Source organism: Barbatula barbatula (genome assembly GCF_947034865.1).
Source record: "Barbatula barbatula genome assembly, chromosome: 12".
Classification (NCBI taxonomy): Eukaryota; Metazoa; Chordata; class Actinopteri; order Cypriniformes; family Nemacheilidae; genus Barbatula; species Barbatula barbatula.
Window position 1 is genome coordinate 18,739,296 of NC_136775.1, and position 15,280 is coordinate 18,754,575.

Sequence of the window (15,280 nt, forward strand, 5' to 3'; positions counted from 1 at the left end):
ATATATAACCTCCCAAAGAAAGTGCTCTAAATAGCAGGATTTTAATATGTTTACTTTTTGTGGGGAAATGATGGAAATAACTTTAACTTACTATGTTTGTCTACACAGATTTCCATAGTAAAACTGCTCCGAGCTGGACCACAAAGTGTGACAGCAGGTACCGGTCTTTAGTATTTGGAATTACCAAAGGGTTTCTTCTGCACCAGTTGTGGTTAAATCGAAAGGTAACACTTCATTATAGGAAGCAATTCTCCCTATTAACTAGTTTGTTATTTGCATGCATATTATTGGCATATTGGGTGTTTATTGGTACTTATAAAGCACTTATTCTACATGTCCATACTCTACAACCCTAATCCTACCCAATATCAATACAAGTACCTTATTAACTATTAATAAGCAACAAATCAAGAGTTTATTGGTGGAAAGTCGTAGTTAATGGTTTGTTAACAGCAAGAATTGCCCCCTATTCTGAAGTGTGACCAAACCAAATATTTGAGGGTGATGCTGCCTCACAAACAGACCATATCACACTTTTCCAGGTGGCTCTTAATCTCTTTTAAACACCTTTTTATCAGGAGAGAATCCCAACCTCTAGCTTTGCTTTACATCTGACGCATGCGCATTGCGTCGCGTTGAGTCAGGCTCATCGACGGCTGGAGAGCGCAGAGTGATGAGAGCAGAGTGAAGAACGGCAGCCAGCGATCACTCTCCCGACTGGTTATGACAGGTATTCATATTTATTCATTTATACTTAAACACGATTTTAACGAAGCCATTTAAAGCCACTGGCGACAGCTGTTTTATCAATGGCATCGATTTCGTTTGCGTATGATTGTAAAGGAGGACACGGCATTTGATGCTAGTAACTGCTGTATGAATTGACAAACATGTTATTAAATAAATCGATTGGCAAATCGCTTTTAAAGTTATTAAAATGAATAGGATTGCTGATATTTCGCACAATAACGACCATATATGTATAACAACAATTGTTTGTGGGTACGCAGAAGATAGCAACAGCTATTAATAGCTTTCACCGTATAATTAGGAATCTGTAATGACACGACCGAGCACTTGAGTATTGAGTCTTTAGTCTTTAGGGAACATCATGTCTCTCAGATATTCAAGCACATCAGATGATGACATGTTGGAGTTGCGTCATTTATGACGTGACGCGGCGCGCTATGGATTCAGCACCAAGGACAGCGACATCACCTCAGAGACAAACGTTTCACATATACAGCACTTTATTTCAAAACCACGTGATTTAAACCACAATCACAAGACCACACTTAGTCATATGGTCTATTTTTTATATCTAAACACAAATCAAGGTCATGACAAAACAGCACTCGTTTGTAGGTCACTAACTCAAGGCAGTGGTTCGTGTCATTTACTTCGGACAAAGAGCTTTCGTGCTTCTATCTGGCTTATTGGATCACTCTAAATTAAACATGGTCCGATTTTGAACAGGTTTTGAGGCTTCCATGTTGGCGCATCACAGTTATTCAGGCATTTTGAAGAATGCGTGAATGTTGAGACTAGAATATTCCCAGTAATGTGCATTCAATTAGAAAAAGCGAAATGGTACTATTTTCTCATACTTTTAAAACACTCTGTATGTCCATATTCTGACATAGTTGTAATTATAAAAAGAAGCTACTTGTATTTTTAGTAACAAATAATTAATGAAATCTCTACAAACATACATACAGAGAGAGAGAGAGAGAGAGAGAGAGAGAGATTGTTATTGAGGCTCATTCATATGCCGAGGGAAAGCTGAGTCACTTCCTAATCAGTTTCAGCAGGTACACACTGAGCTGTGATTTAATTACGGCGTTCTGCAGGAAACTAACAACCTCATTTTCCCTCGCTTAAGCTCTGCCTTAACATAATACAAACCGCCTTTCAGTCAATATTAATATTTGAACCTTAGAAGCAATTACTCACAGCATGAACGTAGCTTTAAACGCACCCTGCAGTTTCACAATTAAATCAGCATATAAGGAGGGGTGACCCCGAATAGTCGAATATTCGATAGAAGGAGCGCGATTCGACTACCAATCTCACAGTCGAATCTTCGCATAGGTGTTATGCAATGGGGATCGTGTCATTTTTGGCTATGTGGGCAATGGCGTAGCAGACGGGCATGCACTGTGCCGCAAAAAATATGATTTGTGATGTAATGAAATGGTACATTTTGAGGTCTGGCTATGACCCTGCGCAGGATCGCGTCTCTCCGCGTCTTCTGTGCTTTGAGAGGTGACTCGCATGTGTGTACATGTTTCCAAACATTTGTCACTGTGTGGTTGGGCATAGGCCTGTAAATATGAATAAACACATTGTCTGTAAATGTACGCAGTTGTTACTGAACTTTAGTACATAAATAAATAAACCAAAATCACCGCATTTAGCAAGCACGATGCAGAACTTGTCATTCTCTGCACTGAAAGCAAGTGTGCGTGACAGGAGGAGGGAGAAAGAGTGCGCAGGAAAAAAGGTGAAAGGGACATTTTGACTGTTTAAATGGTAAGATGCTTTGTCGCATTCCTCCTATCAGTAATCGAGTAGTTTTGAAAATAGTTGTGAGGCAAGATCTGGTCTAGTAAGTGGCACTGCATTATTTAGTGATGTTTAAGGAAAATGTCCATTCATTTTACTATTTTTGCCTTGTGTCTTGATTATAAGTTCCCCTGCATTTCAGACATCTTGCCTAAACACATCTATTTTGCACATTGTGACTTAAAACTGGCTTTTCGTTTCTTTTTTTGTATTTATTATAAAGGTATATTTTGATCTTAACAAATTCTGTAAATGAATGTATGATTGTTTTTGGTGCATCAATGTTGTGCTGCACTTTGCGCTGCACCCCTTTCGTGAGTGTGGATCGGATGGACAACTATCTATGACATTATGCTACGGGAGGTGAGCAACGGTTTCAAACGTAAATTAAATAAATGTTGTGGAAAACTTTAAGGCGGACGGCCGTTTATAATGTAAGTGTCAATAAATGAATTTCTTGTGAATAATTACCTTTTTTATCAACGCTCACCTGTAGGTTGTTGTTAATACATCATATGTCAAAGAGCATACGGGTCACATGACCATAAAACATGGGGGACGAAGTATGTCCGAAATGTATTCATATAACTCCCACTCATACGAGAACGTTCTGCTTTGGCCGATGGTAGGTACTTATTCAAATTCAGTACGTACTGTCACAGTATGCGATTTCGGACGCAGCCCTGGTGTCGACCCCACACACACATGGTGCAATTCGACTATCAGTCATCTATAGGCAAGACGTGACCATTCTGATTCGACTAGGTAAATCCTTAAGGACCCCCCAGAAAGGTGGAGGCAGCGAGATCCCGGAAGAACGATCCGATATATCTTTTAGGCCGCTGTATCAATTAGTGCTGATATATGTTGTTTCGCAAGAGCAGGTCAGATGCTCTGCTGCAGACAGAAAATGTACAGTGTCAGTGTAAAGTTTCACTGTGTTTAAGGTCATTAGCACAGGTCTTTTGTTTAAAACTTAAGTGTGACATTTTTTTGTGAATCCCATCTTAAAAGACACAGTAACTAGTAAAGAATATTGTAATTGCATTTTCTAAGGGACAATGTAGGGGATGCACGGTACATTTTCGTCCATATCGGTATTCGCTGATTAATGGAAATATTTTATGTTATCGGGCGATATTAACATTAAGGCCAATATATATTATTTCTGATAAATTATGAATCATTTCCTCAGCTTGAACCACTTCAGGTGCATGCTGCTCACTGTACAGTACTATCTATCTGTTGTGATCCTTCACTTAATGCTATTAGCAAAACAAAGCTTGCCTGTAGCTCAGTGGTAAGAGCATGGCTATTGAGAACACCTTTCTGGGATGCTCTGGGAGAACCTCTATAACATTTAGTCATTTAACAGTAATCTATAATCAGTAATCGTGCATCTATAATTTGTTTATTTAATGAACATCATACCAGAAAGTTTAAAAGTTAAACAATCTTGAATTAGTGTAAAGTAGGCTTGGTACATGATTTTCAGGGGTAAATTTCAGTCTCAAAAAATGTTATAGTAAAATTAAGGTAATGTTTATCGGCCAATGTATCGGTTATCGGCTTCCAGTGTTCAAGAATGAACGGTTATCGTTATCAGCCAAAATGTACATATCGTTACAAGTTTGGTGAAACATCCAACATGAAAGATGTTTAGATGTTAAGCACAGACAATGGCATGAGTATGTCTGAGTACATTTCCATGTTGCATAAAATATTGCTAATGTTTTGGGCCTGTGTCTTTGTTCGTATGCAGATGACTTGACTTGAAGCATGACTTCTTGCTCAGAGATCTGTGGGTCGGATTATGTTGAGCAGGGCCAGGGTGCACTCAGCAGCGGTTACCAAGGATACGGGGTGCGTTCCTACCTGCACCAGTTCTACGAGGAGTGCACTGCCTCTATCTGGGAGCGCGATGAAGATTTTCAGACACAGAGATCGCCTAGTCGTTGGAGCTCTGTCCTTTGGAAGGTGATTTTCCATTTTGTTGTATACTGTAGTGTTCACTTATAAACATGCATGCTACTAAGTTCTACATAAGAAATCATGGACAAATATTATATGCAGAGAGAGAGAACTGTTTTAGAACAACTTCTTGTTTTATTAAAGGCGGGATATCCGATGTCTCTTAGCCATTGATAAATGTTCAAAACAAACACACCCCTGCCCCCATCTGTCGCTTTCGTCGGCGCTCGGCTCGACTAATGTCCGTCCGGTGCAATGTGCACCTCACCGCTGATTTGCTACAAGGTTGTTTTGGTACTCGGCCTGAAGTGAAATTCGGAAATCGGACACACGCCTTTAATGCATAAGTTAAACAACAATGTTTGAAGTACATGAACACATTTACTATAGTAGGTTTTATCCTAACGCATGCACTGATGCTCCAGTACACATTCGCAAACAAAAGAGTGCCTTTAGATTATTTCTGATAACAATTGAAAGAAATCAAGAACAACCTTTACTTGGTTAAACTTGTCTCTCCAATATTTTGAATTTAGACTACGATACCAAGCTCAATCGCTAGATGTCAGTGTACCATACGGTTTGTTTAAATGCACCGAACTACAGGAACCATTCAACAAATCGTTTATTTAATACACTTATTATATAGTAAAATAATAATACTAATTAATATTTACATAAATGAAATAAAATAGAAATATGGAAGTTAACTGCGCATCCAACGAAAAGGTATATAGTATGGTACTGTACAGTGATGCAATATTATTTATGTATAGTCATTTGTATAAAACCATGGTCAATTTAAAAAGGATTTGCTCTGAAATCTACCTGAAACAGGCATCATGGCACAGGCCCCAAAACTCTTTTTTTGCATAACATGCGAATTGTTGTGTGTTTGTTTTATTTAACAGGTCTGTCTCGCGCTTGGAGCTCTCATTCTGGTAGCCGGGCTGTCAGTGCTGCTGGTGGGCTATGCCACTCCTCCTCGGCTAGAAGCATTCGGTGAAGATGAGCTGCTCTTCGTGGATGGCCGCGCTGTACGCTTTAACCGTGCACTGGATGCCTGTAAACTGGCCGGAGCTGTTCTGTTCTGTGTGGGTGGCAGTGGTATGGCTGTCGGATTGCTTCTGGCTGCTTGCTCTCAGGGCACCTCCAAAGAAGAGCTCCGACTGCAACAGCGTTTCAAAGAGCGTCTAGCCGAGATCCAGGCCTCCGTTCAACCCATCACTCGCGCTCCGACCCCCGGGGAGGGCAAGGTTCCCGTCACTCTCTCTAAGGTGCAGAACGTCCAACCCGGGGCGGAGACCTGACCTCTGCCCCCTAATTTATGACCGAAATGACCCTGCTAAAGGTCAGCCAACTGGGTTTCAAATGGTTCCGTGCAAAAGAAAACAACAGGAACAGTAGAGATAGATAATATTGCACTTTCTCTGATGCATATCATTCGTCTATATCGACTAAGAGTACCAAGAGTATTTATGGTGATAAGGCATTAATGTACCCTGTAGATTATCACGCCACTACACTTGTGCTCCTGAATAAAGATATACAGCACAAACATACATGCTACGCATATTGCCGATAGGAACGGCTATGAAACATCTATGGTCAATTTTAGGCAGCTGTTCTTAAGAGCAACTCCTGATATATTCTTGAGGCGTCGAGGGCATGTGGTATATATTCAGTTTGCGTACTAAAACAAGCATTATCGAAAACGCAAAACTACTTTAGCTTTCCCCTTTAGAAATGAACCAGAACGATCTTCGCAGTCTTTCTGAGTTCACAACTTTCCCCCGCACGGGTAACAGTAACTAGATTCGCAATCCCAGTTTCCAGCTTGATGTATGCGGTGCGGCTGTATTACACAGTAAAAAGTAATTCTGTAAACCTCATAAACAAGCAAAATGAAAGTCTATCAGAGCTCTGCGCATTACTCGCTAATTCATCATTGCTGCCTAACTAACTGTCAACAGAATCTATAACAATATTTCAGCAGTTGTTCCAAACCCTTCACATCGGCTCATTACTGTCACCTAAGGCACAAATATTCTCTCGATTCTCTCCCAAACAAACGCTTCACAGTCTATTGCTCCAGTCAATCAATAGTTACTTGACAGAACGCAATGTGTTCCAGAGAGCCGAAGCCACTACTCAACACATTCTCAATAACACGCATCTCTCCTTTCTGCTCAAATACATCATCACTTGCAACGTCAAGGGAGAAAATAGATTAACGTCAAGAGATGCCTGTGGGATTATGTAATATCCCCCCATTGTGTCGCACATCATTCTTGCTGCAGTCTCCATTTTCTCAAGAGGACATTAGGCCAAGTCTCTGTCTGTATGTAATTCCACTCATTGGAGCGCAGCCTATTAAGAGTTTCATGTGCTTCAGCTAATGTTCTGGGGTAATGCCACTTTCCTTCAGTTTGTTTATCGCTTTATGGCAGCATCATTGCTACATTCACTCTCAATCTCGTTTATTTATTTATTTTGGTATTTATTTTGAATTAAAAGCATATTACAAACATGATTTTATTGTAGGTATTCGACTTTTTGAAAGTCATGTTACTTTGTTTATTGCTTTGGCAATATTTCAAAAGTTGCATGATCACAAAGTCTAAAAAATTTACTGATGGTGAAAAACTGTAGATATTTATTTTGGATACGAAAACGAATTATGATGGAGCATATTGCGTATTGAACAGAACATTGAAATATTTAAATATGTCAAAGCTTGCTAACTTCATGAATCTCTTACACAGAGCACAGTGCAGTATAAACTATTTAATAGTATAATGTATTTGCTAGAAAACCCCTATTAGAGCGAAAGGAGTTCAAAAATAACCTGTTTCAGTTATACACACGAGCCAGGAGTTTGGTAATTTTCTGTTTAAAACAATATCATTGAATATTGAATTGATTGTGACGTTACAGAAATGTGTTGGTTGTTCTCTTAAACTCTCGACTTTTGGTTTGTGATGTCTACTGTTGGAAAGGAAAGAGACTGTATCTGAAAAGGCTATGGAAGTGTTTCTTAACCAGAATAAACATGTAAATGTTTGTTACCGCTGTCTATGGGTTTTAATGCTTGTTCATTCCGAATTTGCAAATCGAGTACGTTTCATAACTATCCTTCTTATTTAGAGCTAAATTTGATTAATCAATCAGAATCAATGAATCACAAAAAAATGTTTTAAAACATATTTAGCAATACATTACTTATTATGTTAATGTCTATTTCCATACATTTGTATCATTATGATATCCAATGTAGTGCATGTACAATCAAACTTATGAATGGTTAATAACATTTACAAACCAAACCAAACCAAACAATTGTCTTAAAGGGACAGTTCGCCCCAAAAATGAAAATGCTGTCATAATTTACCCACCCTCAGGTTGTTTTCAACCTGTATTCATGTCTTTGTTCTACTGAACACAAAGGAAGATATTTAGAAGAATGTTAGTAAAAGAAACGGATCTCATCCCCATTGACTCCTGTATTTATTTATATGGCGGAAAATGGGAGATGAGATGTGTTTAATATTCTTTTAAATATATTCCTTTGTTTTTAGCTGAGCGTGAGGTAAATGATGGCAGAATTTTTAGGTGAACGGTCCCTTTAATGTATTGTTAAGCTATTTGCAATGTGACATAATATATAGCCAATGAGTTCATTGACAGACAAAATGTTGATTTTATATCTCCAATGCCTGATCCAAATAAGGCGACTGACAAACTTTTCAGCATGCACAACTGATTTATGTATTACAACCCACGGAGAATGACTTATGTCTCTTTACATTTCCCTCCCGCTCACAAGTAGTGAGGGAGTCGGTGGGCTAAAAATAGATGTTGAGTGAATGAGTCATGGGTGATGGATCTGTTGCCTTCACTCAGGTGGGAATGACTCATTCACACGGTTAACCCAACACTTCACGGCAGTAAGCTGTATACAACACTATCTACAGTACATTTCTGGCCAGCATTATGTCTGTGTGTTTGTGGTACATCTTATGTAAGATTCTAGCTACTGTCATTTAATGTAATTTGTTTGTACTATCTACCAAAATTGTGGTTTAACACTGAAAGAAAGGCCAGAATATGAAAATATGTATATACAGAATACGTGTGGTATAATGCAACGGAAGTCGCTTTGGATAAAAGCATCTGCCAAATGCATAAATGTAAATGTCTATAATAGGAGAGCAATAGCATTTTTCCCAAGCTGCTCTTGTATTAAAGGCCACAGGAAGAAAGATAGACTGGTTTTTCTTATTTATAATCAAATATCAAAATAAATGACAAATAGACATTAAGGAGTACATAAGCATATTAAGTCTGAGGAAAATCACTCTAATAGTTTGGTAATAAATTCTGTCTCATTGACTATAGCACAAAAACTGAGAATTTTCAAAGAACCGTCACCCAGATTTCATACAACTTGTTATACCAGAGCTTTTAAGCTTCAAACAGGACAAAAGCATCACTTGAGGCTTAAGCTTTATTCTAAATCCATACAATAACTTTAGTCATTCTGAACATTCAGACCCAACATGAGAACATTCCTCTGGTTTTCCGAAAAGAGCAGCTGGAACATTCTGCTAAACTTCTTTGTTTGACGTCACAAGGTTTTGTAAATTACGAAAGAAGTTAAAATTTTGCCTTTAAGTCTGGCACTTATTTGATAATAATAAAAGTGTCTGTTTTTGTATATAACCTGATAGCAAAATAAGTCATATATATTTCAGGGGGTAGCTAACCAACACCTTACCTCACCCCAAACCCAAAAATCACAGCCGCAAAGGCAATATTCTTCTCTGCAATCGAACAACGTCTTGTGGTGCTGTCCCACAAAAGGAAAAAATCGCTCTCAGGCACTTTCTACGGACGTGTTCCACGACTCTGGAACGATCTTGCCACAAGATCAGCGGATCCTGTAGTTGGGTCACTCTTCACTTGTGGTGGCCCTCTACTTTACAACAGGTAAAATAAACTTTAAATACCAATAGATTATAAAATGTTTGTATTCTGTAGGATAAACACGATTTGTGCACTATTAATAGTTACATTTTTGTTTTAAAATACATATTTGATTCGCATGTTTCCGCCATACCTCAGAGAGGTATCATGGAATGTAATTGCAACAATTTAAACATTTTTAGACAAATAAACCGGTTATATTTTGGACATAGATTTTATTTAACATGTACAATTTTATGAAATTGTTTTCTACAATGCACATCTAAGAAATAAAGTGGTGTTCCCCGAATTCATGTCTGTGGTGTTACAACAATAGATGTCGCCCTTTAAGAAAAAGGGGGAATCTATTTGGACTACTTACTGTGTGTAAAGGTCATTACAGATGCAGGTTGCATGGTAAGTACATTCTTTCTTATTATTTTTCTTAAACTTAGCTAAATGTCTGACAATTTCATGTGTCTCACTTTATTAGTGTCTGTTGTGTTATGTTGATAACTTGCAGATTTTACATGTTTTAATCAACATTTTGATAAATACGTACTTTTCCAAAATGCCCCCTGACCTTGAAATCATCATGATGGCTTCATTTCAATTTTTCTGTGGTTCTGTCTATGGTATTACTTTCTTTCCTGGTTACACCACAGACTCTATAGTAAATAAATGAATACAAATAGTTGTGTTCGATTAAAATGATTTAAAAATCAAAATGTTATTAAGATTACATTTTAATGGATGTAGCATATTGAACTCGTTTTAAATGCAATGATTTTATTAAAAGAAAACAAGCAAGCATTTTTTAAATTTCTACCTGTCATAATCTCTTTAGCCACTCCAATTGAAGAAATACCCATTTGTCTTTAATAATCGGCTAAAACACATCTCTTCCATTACCATCTGACCCTTTATTACATTCTTTTACTTAATTTCTACTTTCCTAGTCCCCACTGAGACAAGTTTCACTGTTTTGCTTTGGATAAAAGTGACTTACAACCAACCGAGAGCAAGGACGGACTACTTGTCACATTAATGCTAAACTTACATCACATGACAGCAGTTTGATGTTATAGCTGCACTCGTACAATGTGCCATGACAAATTTTCCCGGCTGAGACTGGTTTCTCCCGAGTTTTTTGTTCTCCATTAATTTATCATTGGAGTTTGGGTTCTTCGCAACAAAGGACAGTGTTGGCTTGCTCACCCTGAGACTGCATTTATTAGATATTATTTGCTTGAATGATCCTGCTTGTTCTATAAACACCATGCACCGTGCTGTAAAGCTGCTTTGGAAAAATGCACAATGTGAAATGCGCTGTATAAATAAATTGAATTGAAAAAGCGTCTGCTGAATGACTAAATGTAAATGTTTCACGAGGTGGCAAAGCAACAATAAATGGTTACCCCGCCCCTAAACTAACATCACAGGGGCAACGTCAAATCATTACAAAACATAAAATGAGATCGTAGTTAACAGGAATTCACACGAATGGGCCACCTTGTAAAATAGGTATGAATTCCCATCAGATTTCGTTGATTTATATATTTATAGAGATACTGCATAAAATATGTTGGACTGAAAGTCGTGCTGGGTGACTCGGAAAAAAAATTGTGCTGGGTGACTCGGAAATAAATTTGTGCTGACTGACACGAAAAGAGGGGGATAAATTACAGTTTCTGACAATGTCACAAATTTCCTTGAGACTGTGTTGGACAGACAGACAGACAGTATATCTTATCATTAGTCAGTTAGATCTGTTCAAATGTAAATATAATATAACAAAACTAAAATCTTTCACACAATAGAGTAAACATTACTGAAAAATATAAATCTATACATTTAGCTTTCACTGACAAATTAATCTAAAATAAATATCTTTAGCAGATCCACATCTAATGGCTGATAGAAGATATATTAGCAATACAGCTAATTTTTGTCATTTATAGAACAGACTATAGAGAATAGATATTTCCATAAATCCTAACAAACTGGATTAGCTACAGTATGTTATTACATTTTTTGAAATTACTCAATGAAATAAATTGTAATCAATGCAATTAATCTGCAGTTTTATAGGAATAGTTTACATCAAAATGAAAATACTATTATCATGATATGACTACTTCCCATATGACTATTTCTGCCATGGAACACAAAAAGAGACATTATAAAGAAAACTAAAAGAAAACTGCACTATTAAATAAACATGAAACTCAAAAGTTGTTGACTTGACGTGTGCAATATATTTAAAGTCTTCTGATCATTTTGTGTATCACAAAGGAAGCCAGAAACTAAGCAATGAATTCTCATTCAGGATTGTCTTGTTCTTCACTCTGATCTGGATTCTCTTCTGTCTGCTCATTGTCTGGTTTCTCATCATTTGTTTCCTCTTCTCCATTCAGCTGCGGCTCTTCGTTCTGCCTCTCTTCTTCATCAGCCTCGACCTTCTCTTCATTGACATCCTTTGCCTCTGGATCTGATGTCTCTTCCTCGTCTTTGATCTCTCCATCAAACTCATTCTTCACTGCATCTTCTGTTTCTTTGTTCTCATCTTCTGCATTCTCATCCTCTTGATTCTGCTCTTCTTCTCCATTACATGTAGTTTGGTCCTGCTCTTCTGTAGTTAGGTCCTGTTCATCTGTAGTTTGGTTCTGTTCATCTGTAGTTTGGTCCTGCTCTTCTGTAGTTTGGTTCGGTCCTTCTGTAGTTTGGTCTTGCTCTTCTGTAGTTTGGTTTGGTCCTTCTGTAGTTTGGTCTTGCTCTTCTGTAGTTTGGTCCTGCTCTTCTGTAGTTTGGTCCTGCTCTTCTGTAGTTTGGTCCTGTTCTTCTGTAGTTTGGTCCTGCTCTTCTGTAGTTTGGTCCTTTTCTTCTGTAGTTTGGTCCTGTTCTTCTGTAGTTTGGTCCTGCTCTTCTGTAGTTTGGTCCTGTTCTTCTGTAGTTTGGTCCTGCTCTTCTGTAGTTTGGTCCTGCTCTTCTGTAGTTTGGTCCTGCTCTTCTGTAGTTTGGTTCTGTTCTTCTGTAGTTTGGTCCTGATCTTCTGTAGTTTGGTTCTGTTCTTCTGTTTTAGATGAGTCGTCTATATCAGCTTGTTCTTGAGAATTGTTCTCTTGATTAGGGTCCGGACTGACTTCTTCTACCTAATAAAAATATACAAAATAGACACATTTAGCCTAAAATAACATGTGTATTGTCACACTAAAGTATGTCTTTTGTCTCCATGGGTATTTTAGCCTTTCTTTATATTGTTTCCTGCATAGTTCTTGCTAGCAGACTTAGCGACCTCTGAGACCATATTTGCTCTTACTTTATCCTTAACCTGTGAAGTGCTGATCTGTGCTATGTGTACTTATACTATATAAATACGAGAAAAGTTCAACTTTTCTTGCAGAGGCTGATACCGCAACACTTTAAACCAGGTTTCTTATTAACTTTGTTATAAAATGAATTATGTGTTGGCAAACCGAGTTTACGGCAGTCTTGTAAGAGTATTAGAAATATTGATCAGGTTAGTGCTCCTAACCTGCTTGACTGCTGAACCCACCTCTGGTGAAAACTTGTCATCCTCTGCACTTCTGTCCTCTCCATCATCTGCAGTGAACGGACACAAGACAAGAAATTTGAAACATCAGCGCCCCCGGATGGTGAGAATTTAAACTATGGAGTGATTCAAGGCCCAGTTTGTGTTTGACTTGTGTTTCCTCTGTTTAGATACAAATCAGATTAGATGTGTTATGTGGTTTAGTTATATTCTGTGTCTATATAGTATAGTTTATCATACCATATCTGAAAATGAAAATTCTGTCATAATTTACTAACCCTTTCGTCATGTCAAACCCAATCGCTTCAGCAGAACACAAAAGAACTGAACGATGGTGGTACCCAATGCCTTGCATTGGTTTTGCGTCTACAATAGAAGTGAATGGGTACCGCCGTTGTTCAGTTACCAACATTCTTCAAAATATCTTCTTTTGTGTTCGGCAGAAGAAACTCATACAGGTTTAAATGACAAGAGGGCGATCAAAGTGAAGACTTGATTATAAACAACATAACAAACAAACTGAACAACACAGCAACCAAATATCAGAAATTGCAGACTAAAACAAGCACATACAGAAATACGTCACGCTCTTATTAAAAAAGTGAAGGTTTTCTCTCATTAAATACTCGCATAATAATGGCAGTAATTAAAGGGAACCTATTAAAATGACCATTAGATTGCAACGGTGTTGTGTAATTATTTCTCCAAGATTTACAGTCATACCATTGTACTCTCTAGTAAACAAGAAAATTACATGAGTGTTTTAAATAGTTAATGAGTAATAAATCCAAACAATGTGTGAGATATCTATACACTCTAAATAATTAAACAGCAGAATGAATGCTCCTCATATAAGTTTACGTTTTCCCAAATAGCAGCAATAAAAAATATTGCTGGGCAGATTATAGGGTTTTACCCAGGCATTTAATGCATTTCAAATGCAAAACTGATTGAAGTTTAGCAGAGGAGATGAGGCGCTGTGGCAATAATGGGCATCTTTGAATATTTTATGGAAATCGTTCACATTTATTAACTGTAGTCCAAAACCCTGACTGTAAGCAGGACAGCTAATGTAACAATAAACATTTAAATGTGATTGAGAGAAGAGCTTGCCTAATAAAAATGCTAAATCAAATTAAATATAACATTTTAAAACCTGCCTTCATTAAAGCCCGCCAGCAGGGAGGGGGCACGCCATAAACCCTGACTTGAGTTTTACCGGCTGTTTATAAGCCTTAACTTCTAAAACAACTGCTGTCGGACTACAAAAAGCATGACTTTGAGGCTGCCTTCTGTGCAAATGACTTGCTCTATGTCTTCCCACATACAAGACTAGATTTGCATTTGCTACAGGAAATGCCAACAAACAATGCCAGGATGAAGGGATGAATGCCGTTTATAAAGTGAGATCTGCTTTTGAAAGACTTGTGTCAGGACTTTATCACTTCTCACCACACAAAGGTCTTTTAAGGACTCCAGCGGTGATGTATGCAGACAAGTGAAGCTGTTAAGAGAGTCATTGGTTGCTAGGCGCTCGGCCGATCCTTTAAACTCCCGCGGGCTGCAGAAGTACAAGTCCTGCTGTTTACATGCTACTTGCTGAGGTGTTTATGGATTATTTTAATAAAGACCTCCCAGGGCTCTATAAAGTATTCCAAAGTCTCATCTACATAATGTCACGAACCGAGCTACACCACGCACGAGACGTAATCTCTTCTCAGTGATGCTGTGCTGTCATGGGTTTCGGCTTTCCCTCGACTTCTGCTGTGCAGCGCTGTTTTTAAAGCTCAACTTGCATTCTTTGATAATGCGATGCATAATAAACCTGATGGAAATCAATTACACCAGCAGAGGTGATTGAGAAATATGAGAATATGATGATAATAAAATGTGCTGGTGTGATTGAAACGCCTGCACCTGGCATCAGAAGCATTAAATGTTTTTTCTGGATATGCAAATGAGGAAAAAAGCCTGCGCAGGCAACCGGCGATGTACTAAATGTGTTTGACAGCAGCAGTTTAATCACAGGTGATGAGAAATATTAGTTTTTCTTAAATGTGTTGACTGCTGTTAACTGCAGGTAAACTGCAATTTTCTAATAAAAATATTCAGTTAAGTCTAGTATGAGAGCATCTTGTACATTTCGAGTAAGTATATAACAATTTTTCTAATAATCGTTGAGAGCATTTTTCTAATAAAAGTCTTCATACTACACAGTAAGTATAT

At 37.8% G+C, this 15,280-nt stretch overlaps 1 protein-coding gene across 1 annotated transcript; it reads left to right on the plus strand.

Annotated features, from left to right (window-relative positions):
- Positions 1–634: 634 nt before the first annotated feature.
- nrsn1 (neurensin 1) lies at positions 635–7,612 on the plus strand. Its single transcript, XM_079468896.1, has 3 exons — positions 635–730; positions 4,328–4,542; positions 5,448–7,612. The coding sequence occupies exons 2-3, from the start codon at positions 4,345–4,347 to the stop codon at positions 5,844–5,846; spliced, it is 597 nt and encodes a 198-aa protein (XP_079325022.1). The 5' UTR covers positions 635–730; positions 4,328–4,344; the 3' UTR covers positions 5,847–7,612.
- The last annotated feature ends 7,668 nt before the right edge of the window (positions 7,613–15,280 follow it).